We start from the raw sequence: 16522 nt of genomic DNA on the forward strand, positions 1-16522 counted from the left end.
CTGTGAAGCTGCTTTGATACAATCTGTATTGTGAAAAGCGCTATATAAATAAACTTGACTTGACTTGACTTAGAGGCTTTTGCATCTGACGTCGTCATATATATAAAATGATTTTTTATTTTATTTAAATGACTATTATTATCATAAGTAGATAGGCTATCTTTGCAAAAAAAACAGAAGAGACAAGCATTATTTCTGCCATCTGTAGCCCGAAAATGATTGCCTGTCCTTTGGTTTGTATAATAGTAACTTATACAACTTGGATTATTAGACATGTAGAAATAAAGTGAATCTGCAGAATGTTGCATTCAAAGGCATGTACTTGACACAGAGAAGAAAGAGTTCAAACTCTTCACATGTGCTCGCGCTCATGACTGCTACTGAACATCTGAACACAAAAAAACAAACAAAAGTACATCGACGGATCTTCTTCTGTCTGTTCTCCAAAATATAATCAAATGTATATTTCTGCAAGCATGTTTAAACTGGTTAACTGTGTCTACGGCAGGCAAAGGCATTCGTTTTCAAGTCGAGTTCGCACGCCACTGCGCAACAATACACACAAACTACCGCGGGATGGCGGGTGTTCATAAACTGTGAACAATGGTAGCTTATTTAATGCATAAATTAATGTTTATGTCCAAAAAACGGGTAATGTCATACTTTCTAGTAGTGCTATCATGGCGTAATAATCTGTTTGGTTGTAAAATGTATTAACTTACCTGAGTGAAATGAAATCGAATATATCGTCCTGTGGAATCATTCATTCACAGACAGCATACGAAGATGTTCAACTAATAAAGATCTTCATCGCTGGCAAAAATATGATGCATTTGAAGATATTTCGAAATAATAATTAGAATAATTATTAATATTGACAGTTGCTATTAAATGGTTTACCTCATCCTTTAGAAAAGGTGCAGGTGGCAGGCCATCTCTCTCTGAACTCCTCAACTACTGTAAATACATAATGAGAAAACATCTCATTTGATATGACAAAACATACAGTTGATTATAAAAATGATAAATACCAGACATGTTCACAAGTCCCTAAAGGCCAAGTCCAAGTCTTTGTACCTAAGCAATATTTAAACAATATTTATTTCAGCTAACCTAGTTATTGTAATTATCAGTGTTTTTAACTTTCAGTGTTTTGATTTCTACTTAAAAAATTTATAATATAGCACATCAATTATTACTTAAATCATTAATTAATTAATTAATTTAAAATAAATGTATCCACAATAAAAAGTTATTATTTTTAAAATACATAACATTATGCCATTTGGAATGCAGAGAGAGTCACCACAAAAAAAAAAAAAAACTAAAAAAACTAAACGTGCTGTGTATTTTGAGCTATTTGAGTTGCCGTAGTTTGCTGTAGTTCTAGGCAGTGATGGGTAATGTAGTCTTCCAGAGAGCGCCGGCGGTAACAAACCATATACTGTCTATGTAACAAACCCCTTGTATTAACAAGCGATACAGTGAACAACACAAAGAACAATATTCCCGTCAGTGTGTCGTTAATACATACCAGTGACTCTTTAGAAACGCTGGATTGAATAGGCAGGACACCGCTAGTTAACAACAGCATTGGCAAAAGCAACCAAAAGTGTGCGAAATCGGCAGTACTGATGAATTAGATCAGGCCATCAGTTTGGGAAGAGCACAATATACATCATATATGACAAATAACATACAGTCGATTAAAAAAATGATTAATACATACCAGTGGTTCTGCAGAAACGCTGAATTGAAGGCAGAACTCCGCTACCGACTTCTCACCAGTAGCAGGCAGACACGTGACCGCCGAGGAGCTGAAGTCTCAAACTGCGCATGCGTTCAGGGTTCAAACTGCGCACGCGCTTACAAAAAACGAAGAAGAACTTCAATGAAAACTTAAAAGGATTTAGTTTGAACAACAAAACATTGTACGTTTTCATCATTTAAGTAATGAATTTGTTGAATCAACTTAGTATGATGCATGAACACTTCCAATAAAAATATCTCAGTTCATTTTACTGTTTTATGTTTATTTGGAGAACTGTCAGTAAGTTGGCTTTTTTTATTGTGAATATTCTTACACTTAAAAATATCTGTTTTCTGTTTTAATATTATTTAAAATGTAATTTATTCCTGTTATCAAAGCTGAATTTTCAGCATCATTACTCTAGTCTTCAGTTTCACATGATCCTTCAGAAATCAAATTCAAAGAATAGAAGAGAAAGTGTTAGTATTAATGGATCAAGTGTTGCTGAAAAAGATGCGTCTTCAGCCGTTTCTTGAAGATGTCCACGGCCTCAGCAGCTCTGACTGAGTTAGGCAGATCATTCCTCCAGCAGGATCAGTCCAGGTGAAGGTCCGTGGAAGTGATTTTGTGCCTCTTTGAGATCATGGCACCACAAGACGACGTTCACTTGCAGAGCAAATTTAGCAAGTTTATAGTTAACTGGGTACTAGCAATTCTGAACAATTTTAATAGAGAATTCAACAAAAATTTGGATTTCTTCTTTTTTTATATATATATTTTTACATTTCTTTTGAAGAAACAGCACTGCATTGAATACATAAAAAAAACAATAAACAACAACAAAAAAACAACAACAATAACTGACTCCTCAACAAGTAAGAAAAAACCGTACATAGTTCTTAAGAAACTTGTTGTTCTTACTGTTATCAATGAGTTCAAGAGATTTTACAATAAGGGAAATCTCAGCAATAAATACATCAAATGTAGGCAAAGTCTTGAGAAATTTGTTTTTGTGAATAAAAAAACAATGAAACACAAAGAAATTAACAACATTATCAATAGCATAGTCACTCCCAGAAAAATAGAGGAATATATTCTTCAATGAAAAGTTTAAATCACATTTGATAAAGTGAGAAAGATAACAACCCAAGTTCTCCCAAAGAGGCTTAACCTGATTACAGTGGTGGAATAAATGAAGCAAAGTTTCTTCCTCAACTTTACAAAATACACACAGGTCAGAGAGATCAACAAATGAGGCAATTTGTGAGTTGGTTGGGTAACATTAAACATTATGAAGAATCTTAAAGTGTACCTCTCTACTTTTATTGGACATACAGTATTTCTCTGAGAGTAACCACGCCCTCTTCCAGTGAATACTGTCAAAAAAATTATTCCAGAAAAATTTACATCGAGGGGATGTGTAAACTGTGTAATGTAACAATAGCTTTATAAGTTTACTATAAAAATTTTTATCAATAAGGCTAACTCCATCCAATAAAAGTTTGGCCATAATTGTTTTTCTCTCAAATTTGGATTTCTTCACCACTACTAACTGGTTTGATGACGCATTAGTGATACTGAAAGCTGATTGGCCTTGATGGTTATATATGCGGAAATGGGCAAATTTAATTAATCTAGAGTTTAAGATGATGTCCGATTTATTCTCCCTTGTGCCTTTTTATGCGCATTTTCCACGGATTTTAATAATAAAACTGGTTTGAAACAAAGAATCTCATATTAAAGAAAACATTAAATGTGTAACTATTTAATAAATCAGATTCGATGTGCGCGTGCATGCGTATACTGCCGATATTTACACTTGAACCAATCGCTATCTGTGCGCGCATATGAGTGATTTGAATTTGAGTTGCTATGGCGACGCATTTTATGAATCAATCTGCAATCTGCATGTATATTTACACTTGAACATATCGCAGTCTGTCGATTGAGAGACGAGGCGAATTGACAGACTTTTTGCAGAGAAATTTCTATGCAAATCTTGAGACTTTGAAGCTGTTTTCTGGATTTCTGAGAGGAGACTTTTATTCTAGAAGGACATCGGGAGGATATATCCTTTTTATAGAGTTATATTTTTGAAAGCATATATAATTTCAGAGAATACTATTATTTGATTGTTCTTTTCTAATTTTAGAAGGAGTTTATTTAATTGTTTGTTTTATTATTTATTTTTAGGGGAGTATTTCTGAGGAGTATTTCTATTGTATTGTATTTTGTGTTGTATTTTGTATAGTTTTTATTTCAGTTTGCAGGAGAACGTCGACGGCTCACATGATGGGCGAAAGAGGAGGTGAGTGCTTTAATTTTTCATTTATGGTTTATGGTATGATGTTGTACAATGACTGACTACATTAATGTGAAGAACCCATTTGATCACATTTATTTGATTCCTTGCATGTGAAATAAACTTTTGAATTTGAGTAACTGAAGTAAAACTTTGTAATTGACCACAGACATTTGATTACTGATTATTATTATTAAAACATTACTAATTATGTGATGTGTGAAATATTCCAACCTCAGACCACTCTAGATCCAGGAGAGCTGCTTTCTCTCAGACGGCTGGTCAGGAGGTTTGGACGAGGGTGATGCAGAACCCAGATGATGGACGTCCGTCCACTTCATCTGAACACTCTCGCAGAGGTCAGAATAGGCTTTTAATAAAGAAGGAATGGCTTAGTTTCTATTTCTATTTTCAATGGCTGATTTGTCATTGAAAATAGAAAGTTGAACCAACTAAAGTAACGGTAACACTTTATACTAATACTCTACTAATACTCTACTAATACTCTAATGAGAGTTAGTAGACATGTAAGTGCAGTGTTACTTATAGACAACCGAATATCTTAAAGGGACCAAAATAAAGTGAAACCAAAGTAACAATTTGATGTGACCACTGACATTGATTATTAATATTATAAAAAATATATAAAACAAAAACAGTTTTTGATGTCTGAAATGTTCCATCCTCTGCTTCACAGATTCTTCTCCGGGCATCACGTCATCCTCAGGTTCGTTCCTGTCTGAGGTCCCTGTCGAGAGGAGGTGTAGAGAGTCTTCCTCAGGTTCGTTCCTCTCTGTGTTTTATGTGAATATGTGTTTTTTGCCAGAGTGTTTCTGGGCTTTGGCCGAGCTAGATGTACGTTCTATGTTGCCTTGTTCAGTAAAGGTTCACCAGATTACGAACGTCTCCTCATGTTATTCAAATATATTACAATCCTCAGGTTCGTTCCTCTCTGAGGTCCATGTCGAGAGGAGGTGTAGAGAGCCGTTGAGTCTGAGCAGCCGAGGCTCGTACAGCGTCGAGTGGAGGTGGAGTGGCGATGGATCGGAGAGCCCAAACCAACAGGGTTTGTCCAGTTCCGACAGCCTCGAAGGGTTTCTGTGTCCTCCGCTGCCGGGTCAAGTTCCTGTCGAGCCAACAGAGACTTCAGATGGCCGAACTGCTCAGAGTGCCGTGGAGGCTTCTCCAGTGAACAAGAGCTCAACAGGTGAGATATTTTAAAATATTTGAATTGGACATTCATCTAACATTTTCAGAACATTCCGAGAACCTTCAAAAGTAACGTTCCCATAATGCAAAATTATAAAATAGAATGTTCCTTTAACCAAGATAGAACATTTTTGAAACGTTGAAAAAACTGGACGTTTTGAACGTTCAGGGAACATTTAGAAATAATGTTTCCTTAATTTAATGGGAATGTTAGCAAAACGCTCTCAATAAGGCATGAACTTGATGGCACTTGCGCTGTCTGACACACACCAGAAACACACGCACAGAAAGCCGCTTCTCGACAGCATACGATCCAGAAAATAATTATATTTCGCCACTTATTGCTCTCGAATTGTCAAAATGGCTGTCGTGCCGAGCATTACAGAGTCGGTTATGTCATAAATAAGACATTGCTATGCATTTAATAAAAGTCAATGTTTAATATAATATAAATATATTTTAAGATATGGCCCATATGATCTTTGCCATTACCAGAACTGAGCCACATGTGCCAGAGTTGGCCAAATGAAGCCTGGAAATGTATGTTTTCTTTTTAATAAAATATCAGATAAAATAAGAAAATGAACTTTATCGTTGACACGGCATCACCAGGCTCCGCCCTCGTAATCGTGATAATTGTGAAATAAAATGACTATTAATATTGTGAAATAAGATGTTGGGACATTTATGCAGGCATTAAGCAGAAGTCAGGGGGATAGCGTGAACAATTCCCATTACTTTAGATTTGTAACATTACAGATAAGAATTTAACAGTAAAATGTAAGTTATATCATTGCTTAATTTGATGTCAGAGATGTGTCTAATAGTTGTTTTCAATTGTTTTTTCTTCATTTCAGAAAAAGCTCCAGAACGTAGGAAGAGGGAAATAGCTGGTTGTTTCCTCCGGCTCTGGAAGGCTTTGAAGTGTGTGTTCTGCTGCTGTTCCTGTAGTGCTGTGGATGTTGTGGAGGCTTTTGTTCCTGATCCTGAACCATCATCACCCGCTCCAGATCACTCCGGCGTCGAGGCAAATCATGGTAAATCATTATTTCTCCAACATTATTTTCAACAGTATTATCTTGGTTTCCACTCAAAATAAGGCTTGTTTTTAGAGAATATTAATATTATTTCCCCCATTATAATATTATTTTCTCGACCAGCACTGGATCTAGCAAGCTAATAATTGTCTCATATTTTTCTGTTTGTTTTTCAGAGTCCTTTGAGTCTCTCTATAACGTGGGAAAGATTATTGGATCCGGAGGATTTGGCAAGGTGTACCTGGGAACACGCAGATTTGATGGCAAAAAGGTAAATCTTACTTAATTGTGCAAACATTTTGCTCTTGCAAAACACATTTAAAACAATTTACAGATGGTTTAATACTCAGAGCAAGGTCCGGCGCTTGAATACTGTTACTGTTATTGAAACTGGGATGTTTTTTGTTTTTTTGCAGGTTGCCATCAAGCGGATGCGCAAGATTCACAACGATCGTTATCTTAATATTGTAAGTTGTCCAAAAGCTGAATGTGTATTGAGTTGTTTAAGTGCAGATTACTGTAGTTAATACACCCGTAGGAAGCATTAGGTGTAAATGTGATCAACAAATAAGCCTAGAGGCACCAAATAACTTTGAGCTGAAAAGGCTCTTTTGAACGGATCTAAAAAGATCAAAGAAAAGTACATTTCAAAATGATGTTTTCTTCAGATTTTTACCCAGCTAACCTTCAGTCTGCTACTTCTCTCTAGCCTGGGAATCCCAAACCTCTCGTTACAGAAGTGGCGCTGCTGATGATGATGAGGCAAGAACCCATAAGCCCCTTCGTCATACGACTATACGAGTGGTTTGAAGATCCTAGAGATTTCACTCTGGTAATGGAGTATCCCGAACCCTGCGAGAGCTTGCTGAACTTCATCACTCGTAATCATCAAGTGTTTGAAACAACAGCACGGGTCATCATGAGACAGGCTGTGCTGGCAGTGCAACACTGCATCCATCGTGGCGTTTTCCATAATGACATTCATGCGCAGAATTTCCTGTTGAAGAAACCCCCGCTACAGCTCAAGCTGATAGACTTTGGCTGCGGTCAGCTGTTTAGTAGCGATGGCTACGACAGCAAAATATACATTGGTGAGCATTCTGGGAGTGTGGAAACCTGAATGTATAGACTTACTAATTATTTGATGCTTTAAAAAAAAAAGCTCAACAATGTGCAAATGTCTTTCTTCCAGGAGTTCCGAATTACCGCCCACCTGAAGTCTTGACAGAGCCTCGATTCCACGCCGTCCCAGCAAATGTCTGGTCTCTAGGAGTGTTGCTGTACCAGATGGTGAACGGATGTTCTCCTTTTCACAATAGAACGGAAATCACACAAGCCAAAGTTACATTTCTGAAACCCAACTTATCCAAAAGTGAGTGAATAATATTGATAACATTGATAAACACACACATAAAGCAAAGGCTTTGTACAGAAACAGTTAAAGGTGAAGTATGTAAGATGTTTTATATGAAAAAATATGCTATATTATAAAATATGCTTTATTTAGTCATTTATTCCACTCGCTGCCACTAGTGTCGCAGAAACGACATACTTCACTTTTAAACTAGAGATAAGGAACATTTTACAGTATATTAATCATGTTTTAGATGCTGTTTTCAAAAATGCCAGGTCACATGGTCATGACTAACCAGCTCTCTCCTTATTGTACAGAATGCAGGGATCTGATTAGCCAGTGTCTAGCGCGAGATCCAACTAAACGCCCGACGTTAGAGCAGATGTTACAACATAAATGGATTAGTAATGGTCTACAGTAGATTGGAGAAGTTCAGGAGATTCACACCATCAGTTTCAGGTGTGAGGAAGTGTAACAGGCAGAGAAGGATTATTATATGTTGTCTTAAATTCTGGATTATTTGTAGTGAGATTTTCAAATGTGTGTTCATTGTAATGTTCTTGTTATAGTCAAGTCACCTTCATTTATATAGCGCTTGATACTATACAGATTGTTTTAAAGCGGCTTCACTGTAGTAAACAGGAGAATAACAGAATCAGTGAACCAAGCAGAATTCAATTCTGTTCTAGCTCTAAAAAATCATTCATGAGTTGACTTGTTCATATCATCTTTGTATTGGATAGGAAATCACAGCTCACAGGCGGCTGCTCTGCGCGGGTGTGTCCGACTACCACGTACCCGGCCGTCAGCGGACTAGTTCACCGGTTAGCAACCTACAATGCTCTGACAAGAGGTTTGTGTTTAAAAACTCTGGCCAACCAGCTTCTCATCAGCCATTGTCTTTCTCCATCCGAACTATTATTTTTCACCGGTGGGTAACTGATGTTAAAGCAAATGACTCTGATGAAAATGAAAATAAGTCTAAATACGTCTTAAGTGCATCAAGACTTTTAATAACTATTCTCCTGTTTATTGGAAATGTTGAGCTAAATCCCGGGCCTGACTCAAATACTTTTTTGACAACTTTAGGCATATTGCATTTGTGGGGACTATATGCATTTGCAAACTATAGCAGATTTCTTACCGCTGTACCGCAACCACAGCGTATGTTTTTACCGATAACTCGCGAATATTTTCCCCATTCTAGATTTCCAACCCCGATTATCTTTACTCCCCCATTTTTTCCGATCTTACCCTCTGAAGTATCTTCTTCTAGTCCTTTAGTCAAAACAGTTAAAGTACAAAGAAGAAGACCTCATCCAAGAAAAAGTCCAACTAATTTAAGTCAACTCGGTAGCACCAGAGGCTTTAAGATTTGCCATTTAAACACCCGAAGCCTTGTTCCCAAACTAGACGAATTTAAAATCTTGCTTGCGCAGTCGAAAGCACATGTAATGGCAATCTCTGAATCATGGTTAACTCCTAATATTCCAGATTCTTTTATGAATTGTATCGTAAAGATCGCATTAGCAAGACCGGCGGCGGAGTGGCCTTCTATGTGAGTCGGAAATATGCACACTTAATATCAAAGTTTGAAACCGAAACATTAAAACTGATCGTACATTTTACACCTCAACATGCAATTACCATTATTGTCACCTACAAACCCCCTAATGTCAGTGAAAGTTCTTATCTATCTCAGCTTTCTGACATAATTAAATCTGTTACATCAAAGGAGCTTGTAATTCTGGCCGATATCAACCTTGACTGGAATAATAGCTCATCAAAATCTTTAAAAGCTATTGTAATGAAACTCAGACTGTATCAATTAATTAAGGATCCAACAAGAATTGGCAAAACACGCAGCTCCATTTTCACATTTAGCTCCTAAACTCTGGAATGGCCTTCCTGATATTGTTCGAGGCTCAGACTCGCTGTCCCAGTTTAAAACTAGATTAAAGACACATCTCTTTAGCCAAGCATTCACATAATACTTACCTTTTATTCTACAGCTGAAGAGACGACGCGACGCCTGGGAAGAGACGACGCGACGCCTGGGAAGAGACGACGCGACGCCTGGGAAGAGACGACGCGACGCCTGGGAAGAGACGACGCGACGCCTGGGAAGAGACGACGCGACGCCTGGGAAGAGACGACTCGACGCCTGGGAAGAGACGACGCGACGCCTGGGAAGAGACGACGCGACGCCTGGGAAGAGACGACGCGACGCCTGGGAAGAGACGACGCGACGCCTGGGAAGAGACGACGCGACGCCTGGGAAGAGACGACGAGACGCCTGGGAAGAGACGACGCGACGCCTGGGAAGAGACGACGCGACGCCTGGGAAGAGACGACGCCTGTATTTTTCTATGTACATTTCTGAAATGTAACCAATCTTTGTATCAGACTTTCTGTCTTTCCTACTAACTGGAAAACAGCACAAATTACTCCAACTTTAAATCTGATGATCACACCCTTGTTTCTGTCATGAATTTGAGGATGAACCCAAGCGCAGACATGATGCTTGACACAGTTTATTTATGGTAGTGATGTTACGTATGACACTGAAGCTTCGATGCGCGTATCACACAAGCGACACAATTTCTAGTGAAGCCTCGTATCGGGGCGTGTATCGGTTTACTAGAGTCACATGATCGATGACAAACGAAGCCTCACTTTCTGTCAAATCACGTGCGCGTTTCGCTTTGGGTGTCAGAAGGCTCGAACTCCAGATCTTATTTAACGAGTCATTGTTGCCTCAGTCTGGTTGATGTGTTTGTGAGGAGAGTGCTGTACTTTGAAAGTTAATCAATATATTACATTTAAATAACCAACATTTATTTTTCACTACTTAGGCTATTATTTTTGGTTGTTTTTGTGTCTTTTTGTTTTTATAAAATCTTTGCATTTTTTGGTGATTTTAGGTAATTTGGTGTTGGTATTTGGGTTTAAGGTGGATTTAGGGGGGGAAGGGGTGTTGGTGTTTGGTGAAGGGTTTGTATTTAGAGCAATGGCAACAGCCAAAAATAATAAATATAATTAAAAACTTTATCACCTTTCTGTCATTCCTACAGTTAAGCACTATCAGTAACAAGTGTCATAAGCACATTTAATAACAGATGATCCTATCAGACAATGTCCTTATTTTGTGTGTGTGGAGAGAAAGAGAGAGAGAGTGAGACAGAGAGTAGGCCTACATTAAATCTTGTTGAATCATATAAGCTTAAATTATATTTTATTGTCACACTTTAATGGGAAAATTAATTTATTTAATGAACAAATCAAACACAAACATGTAAGGCTTTTATTTGTACACATAACATTGAAACTATGGAGTGTGTTGTGGTTGCTTGATCTGCCAGAGCTTCTAACACAGGCTTCTGGCTGCTTTATTTTAAATAACCACCAGATGTCGCTGTTCTCGACCAGTTCTCGACACTCTCGAAGCTTTGAAGCTTTTCCCGGAACAGTCAGGAGAAAGCCTCAGTGATTCATGAGGCTCCATTTCCCCATCCCTAATTTATAGACAAAAAAACAGGGAAAACAAAACCCACGAGGGGGCAAAACATGGACAGGACAAGGAGTGACTAAACTAAGACTTGACAGATAACTAGACGATAAACCAACAGCAAATACAGAATCTGCACTTTCTCTAGACAATACTCTTGAAAGGATACTCACAAGGTAAGATAATGAACCAGCCCAGGACAGCAAACACAAGGGGATTAAATAGGGAGACTAATGATAACATAACAGGTGACACAGGTAAAGCAATAATGACAAAACGAGGATAACAAGGGGCGGGGTTAAGTAACAACACAAGCACATGGCCCAAACAAAAGACCATGTGCTTGCACACAAAACACGGGTCTGTCATGATCGTCACACACACAACACCATGTTTAGGTTTGACTGTATTGTAAAAAACAATGATACTTCAGATACTTTGACTAAAGATTTTTTTTATTGTTATAATAATGATTTTATAATGTCTAAACACAAATCTAAATGAAAACTTGTGAAAAGATGAATACCTACAATGATGGAAACAATGGAAATGGCAAACGAGCCAGTGAGTGATGCGCTGCAGCCATCTAGTGGCTGTCCTTGAAATGTCATGTTATTTTAATTTTAAATGTGTTTGCTTTCCAGTAGATGGCAGCAATCTTCCACTAAAACATGGCACATTGTCCATGCTATCTCCATGAACGAAAAAAGAAAGAAATTAAATTAGATATAAATGATAACAAATGAAAATACATTTTGCATACGAGAGTTACATTAGGTATGTTTTTTTTTTTAAATACACTTGTTATTAATCAGTCCTATGAGTTATGAGCTCAGTTTGTAGAAATTATACTTGGAATAATACTTACAGTTTTTTTGGATTGCTTACACACTAAAATTAAAAGTAGTACACTATTAGCAAAACCTTACACTCAAGAAGCAAAACATCAGCCCATATTTGCACAACTATAAGCACATTGTCAACCTCACACTTGTTGCAAAACTCTACACACAGTGATTTGCAAAACACTAAACACACGTAACATACATTACACACAAAAATCTATCATGAAGTCACTTCCTTGCAATACCAAAGCACTGACTGTCAAATTACCGCACCGTCCAACCAATTGGTTCAACACAGTCATCAGGTGTGCAAACACTTGTTTGGTTAATTGTAGACACACCAATCAGGTGTATAAGCACTATAAAAAGCAGCAGGTGAGTTCATCGGTCTTCAAGCACAATGGAAAGAGTCAGAGAAAGAGTAAGACGAGGAGGAGGAGAAGGAGGAGAAGGAGGAGGAGGAGGAGGAGGAGGAGGAGGAGGAGGAGGAGGAGGAGGAGGAGGAGGAGGAGGAGGAGGAGGAGGAGGAGGAGGAGGAGGAGGAGGAGGAGGAGGAGGAGGAAGGGGAGGAAGAGGAATCAACAGAGGAGGAATCAACAGAGGAAGAGGAAGAGATGGAGGCCATGCTGGAGGTAGAGGAGAAGGAAGAGGAAGAGGAAGACAAGAAGGTGCTCAAAGAGGACCGAATCTGACAAATGAGATCCGCGCAACACTGGTTGACCACGTTGTCAACCACGGCCTGACGCTGAGAGAGGCTGGACTGCGAGTACAGCCAAATCTAAGCCGATACACAGTGGCAAGTGTGATAAGAACATTTTGACTGGAAAATAGGTATTGTAAAAATATCATCATATCAAAAACATCTGCACGGTTTCAGTAACTGCTTACAGTACTGTATTCTATGCACTATCAGCACTTCTGTTACCTTTTCCTGTGAAATTACTGTACTATTGTATACTGTTTTTTTTTTCTACATAGGATTGAGGGTCAGGAACGACAAGGGGGAAGGCCTCCTATGTTCACAGAACAGCAAGAGAGGGAGATAGTAAACATGGTTTTGGCCAACAATGCTACAACACTCAATCAGCTCCAAGCTAACATTGTCAATAACCACGCCAGTTTCAACGATATCAGGTCTCAACATCAACACTGGCACGCATCCTAAAAAAAAAACATATTCAAATGAAGCAAATTTATAATCTTTTACTGTACTGTAATATGTATACTAGATCTACACTGAACTACACAATTTTGCCTGACACTGTTCTTCAGAGAGTTTTACGAATGGATGGAGAAGAGATCCAGCATGAGTTCATTTACGTAGATGAGGCTGGGTTCCACCTGACGAGAACACGAAGGAGGGGAAGAAACATCATTGGCCACAGGGCTATATATAGTCAATGTCCCAGGGCAACGTGGGGGTAATATAACACTCTGTGCAGCCATTACACAGAATGGGGTCCTCCACCGCCATGCCCATATGGGCCCTTACAACACAGCACTCATACTTACATTCTTGGACCAATTGCACAACATAACAGCAGCAAATCAAATCGATCATATGCAATACATTGTTGTCTGGGACAATGTGTCTTTCCACCGCTCTGCTCTGGTTCAGAACTGGTTTCAGCAACATCCACATTTCACCGTCCTATATCTTCCACCATACTCTCCATTCCTCAACCCTATAGAAGAGTTTTTCTCGGCATGGCGGTGGAAGGTATATGATCTCCGTCTCCAGGCTGAGGTACCCCTCATCCAAGCCATGGAGGAGGCCTGTGACCAGATGGAGGTAGCAGCAATGCAAGGATGGATTCGTCATTCAAGACGTTTCTTTCCAAGGTGTCTTGCTAATGACAACATTGCCTGCGATGTTGATGAAATTCTCTGGCCAGATCCAGCTAGGCGAAATTCTCTGGCCAGATCCAGCTAGGCGAAGAGACAATGTGTAGTTTTTTTTTTTATTTTTTTTTTTTTTTTACAGTAAACTTACAGTACAATACGTAAAGTGACATTTTGTTACAGTATTATGAATCTCCATGTCAACATTTTGGGCGTGTTGAGAAATAAATGAGTTTCTTCAGTCTGCAACATTGGTCTTGTGTAGTGTTTGGTGAATTTACATTATATTTGTACTTTGTTGATGGTAGCCTACTCTAATCATAGGGAAGTAGAAGTGCTAAAAGTGTTTTAGGTTTATCACAGCAGAGTGTAACTCGTGCAAACAGAGTCTAGTAATGTGAAACGTGTGTGTTTCATATGGTAAGAAAGTGTGGTTTTTAAACAGAAGTGTATAGTTTTTACAAGAGTGTTTAATTATGCAAAGGATCTGTAGTGTTTTGCTAATTGGGTGTGTGGTTTTGCTAATTGTGTGTAGTGTTTTGAAAACACGGGCCCTGTTTTGAAAATTGTGCTTAAGCAATCCAAAAAAACTGTAATTAGGAAGAGCACACAGCAGCTTCTGGTGTCTCACACTCACACACACACACACACACACACACACACACACACACACACACACACACACACACACACACACACACACACACACACACACACACACACACACACACACTGATTTCATTAAAAGGCAAGTGGGAAATGTTATAGATATGTTATCACGGTCATGTTTATCATTGTTTTTAAGTCCAATCCTTGTTGCCCATACAATAATAGGCTAGAGTAAAACATTTTATTTTTATCCATATTATATAAGATATTTTCATTGCATTTTTCAATGGGACAATGAAACACAGGTAGGACCTACTTCCAAAATCAGTGCTCTTAAATAGGCTATAAAACACCAAACTCCATGTCAGCATATTGTAGCCTATGGCTTGCGATCTCTCAAGTGTCGTACATTAGAAGCGAAGCATCGCAGCAGCACTAATTGTGTTCCCAGCAACATATTTCTGCATCAAATGTCAGCGAGTGGTGCAAAAGCTTATTACAGTAAAGTGGGATTTGAGTGTGCCATATGGACTCTTATTCTGGCTGTAGGCTACTGAAGGCGAAGCGTTTTGACCAATCAGATGAAAGGGGCGTTTCAGCTCCGCTCACATGTGCGAACGAAATATCAAAGCCATAAACCGATTTGTAAACAACAAACGAAAATCAAGAAATCGATCCGATAATCTCATTTTCCGTTTATTAAACTAAACGAAAAAACAAAACAAATAAACGATCCGGATCCGTCTTTTCATTTCTCTTTATTCCATTCCAAACAGGAAATGAAATGATCAGATGATACACGGACCCTTAATATATAAGACTGTCAATGATCTAATTTGATGTTGTTTTGTATTTTATTTGTTCATTATTCATTTTGTTGGATTTTAGCTGGACTTGGTCAGACCTGTTTCAAAATCTGCATGATGCCTGCTGCCTTTGGGCTCAGTGATGTTGAATTTATATGACATGTAAAATAAAGACATGTTATGTTACATTGTTGTGTAATGGTGTTTTCTGGAAGGGACTAAAGAACAAAGAATTTTTATCAGCTGAAAGGCAGAATACAAATGTTTTAATTTAGATAAACATTAGGCTATATAACAGTTTCAGGTTATGTTTTAGTGTCGGTAACATGTCCCACATTGTCCCTCACAAACTTATAATCGTCCCACATTTGGTTTGTTTGATGGTGGTCACCCTAGTTTCTGTTCATGCGTTCCTTCTGTAACATTAATGTTCCGAAAACTGTTTGGTTAGAAAAAAATACCGGTTGATAATGTCCTTAAAAAAAAAATAGGGGGAAATGAGGATGCCAAAAAATTGACCTATACTTTAATAATAAAAAGTACGAAGCTGGAAGGGGCAGTCACACTACACTTTTCGTTCCATTGACTTCCATTAATATGTACGAATGCTGGAGACCGGAAAACACATACTCGTGTAGGAAAGTTTCGCATTTTCACTGCATTATCACTGCTTGGCTGTAAGTTCTGCACTCCTTCACGAACTTCATTAATCATTCCGGCCATTATTTCCTTTATTTCTCATTTTAACTGCAAGAAGACGTCCTGTTTGCTCTCCTCAACCAATGTTGTTGTATCTGGGGCTGGTTTTAACTGTACGGTTGCCTTACCTCCCCAACAGAACATTCTGGTGCCGCTCTAACCATACCCCAAAGTTCCCTACGCAATCCTGCATCACAGAGCCCTAAAATAAGTTAGTCCCGTAAAATATTCCCCCTAGTGGTGCCTATTCTCCAACCGACTGCTCAATTCTTGAAGTGCCAAGGCAAACTGCCTAGCATTCTCATCTGTCCTTTGTTTATACGAGTAAAAAATTATGAAATATAATTTTGTTTCCATCAGGCAATGATCGAGACTGTCAGCACTTGTAATTTTTAAAGGAAAAAAAGGCCAGATTTTTTTTTTTTTTTTTTTTTTTGCCTACAACCAATCAGCCTTAAAGGAGCTGTATGTAAGAAATGTATTTCAATTAATCATAAAATGGCCCTGATATGTCACTAGACATTAAGAAATCATGTTCATTTCAAATACTTATATCACTGA

At 38.3% G+C, this 16522-nt stretch overlaps 1 protein-coding gene and 2 long non-coding RNA genes across 3 annotated transcripts; 2 read left to right on the plus strand and 1 right to left on the minus strand.

The window, feature by feature from the left end:
- Positions 1 to 73: 73 nt before the first annotated feature.
- Positions 74 to 1854, minus strand: LOC309485407. The gene is made up of 3 exons (XR_014201180.1): positions 1730 to 1854; positions 901 to 957; positions 74 to 813 (listed from the first exon to the last, which is right to left on the minus strand). It is a non-coding gene; the product is annotated as an uncharacterized lncRNA (long non-coding RNA).
- A 2188-nt stretch (positions 1855 to 4042) lies between these two features.
- On the plus strand, positions 4043 to 7418 carry LOC309485658 (uncharacterized protein; the record flags this gene model as incomplete). Its single annotated transcript, XM_082152588.1, has 8 exons — positions 4043 to 4058; positions 4292 to 4378; positions 4750 to 4833; positions 4879 to 5259; positions 6119 to 6298; positions 6475 to 6569; positions 6715 to 6765; positions 7008 to 7418. The coding sequence occupies 8 exons, from the start codon at positions 4043 to 4045 to the stop codon at positions 7416 to 7418; spliced, it is 1305 nt and encodes a 434-aa protein (XP_082008714.1).
- A 770-nt stretch (positions 7419 to 8188) lies between these two features.
- On the plus strand, positions 8189 to 10125 carry LOC309485414. Its single transcript, XR_014201187.1, has 2 exons — positions 8189 to 8505; positions 9665 to 10125. It is a non-coding gene; the product is annotated as an uncharacterized lncRNA (long non-coding RNA).
- Positions 10126 to 16522: the final 6397 nt, after the last annotated feature.

This window comes from Leuciscus leuciscus (assembly GCF_965113295.1).
Source record: "Leuciscus leuciscus genome assembly, chromosome: 21".
Taxonomy (NCBI): domain Eukaryota; kingdom Metazoa; phylum Chordata; class Actinopteri; order Cypriniformes; family Leuciscidae; genus Leuciscus; species Leuciscus leuciscus.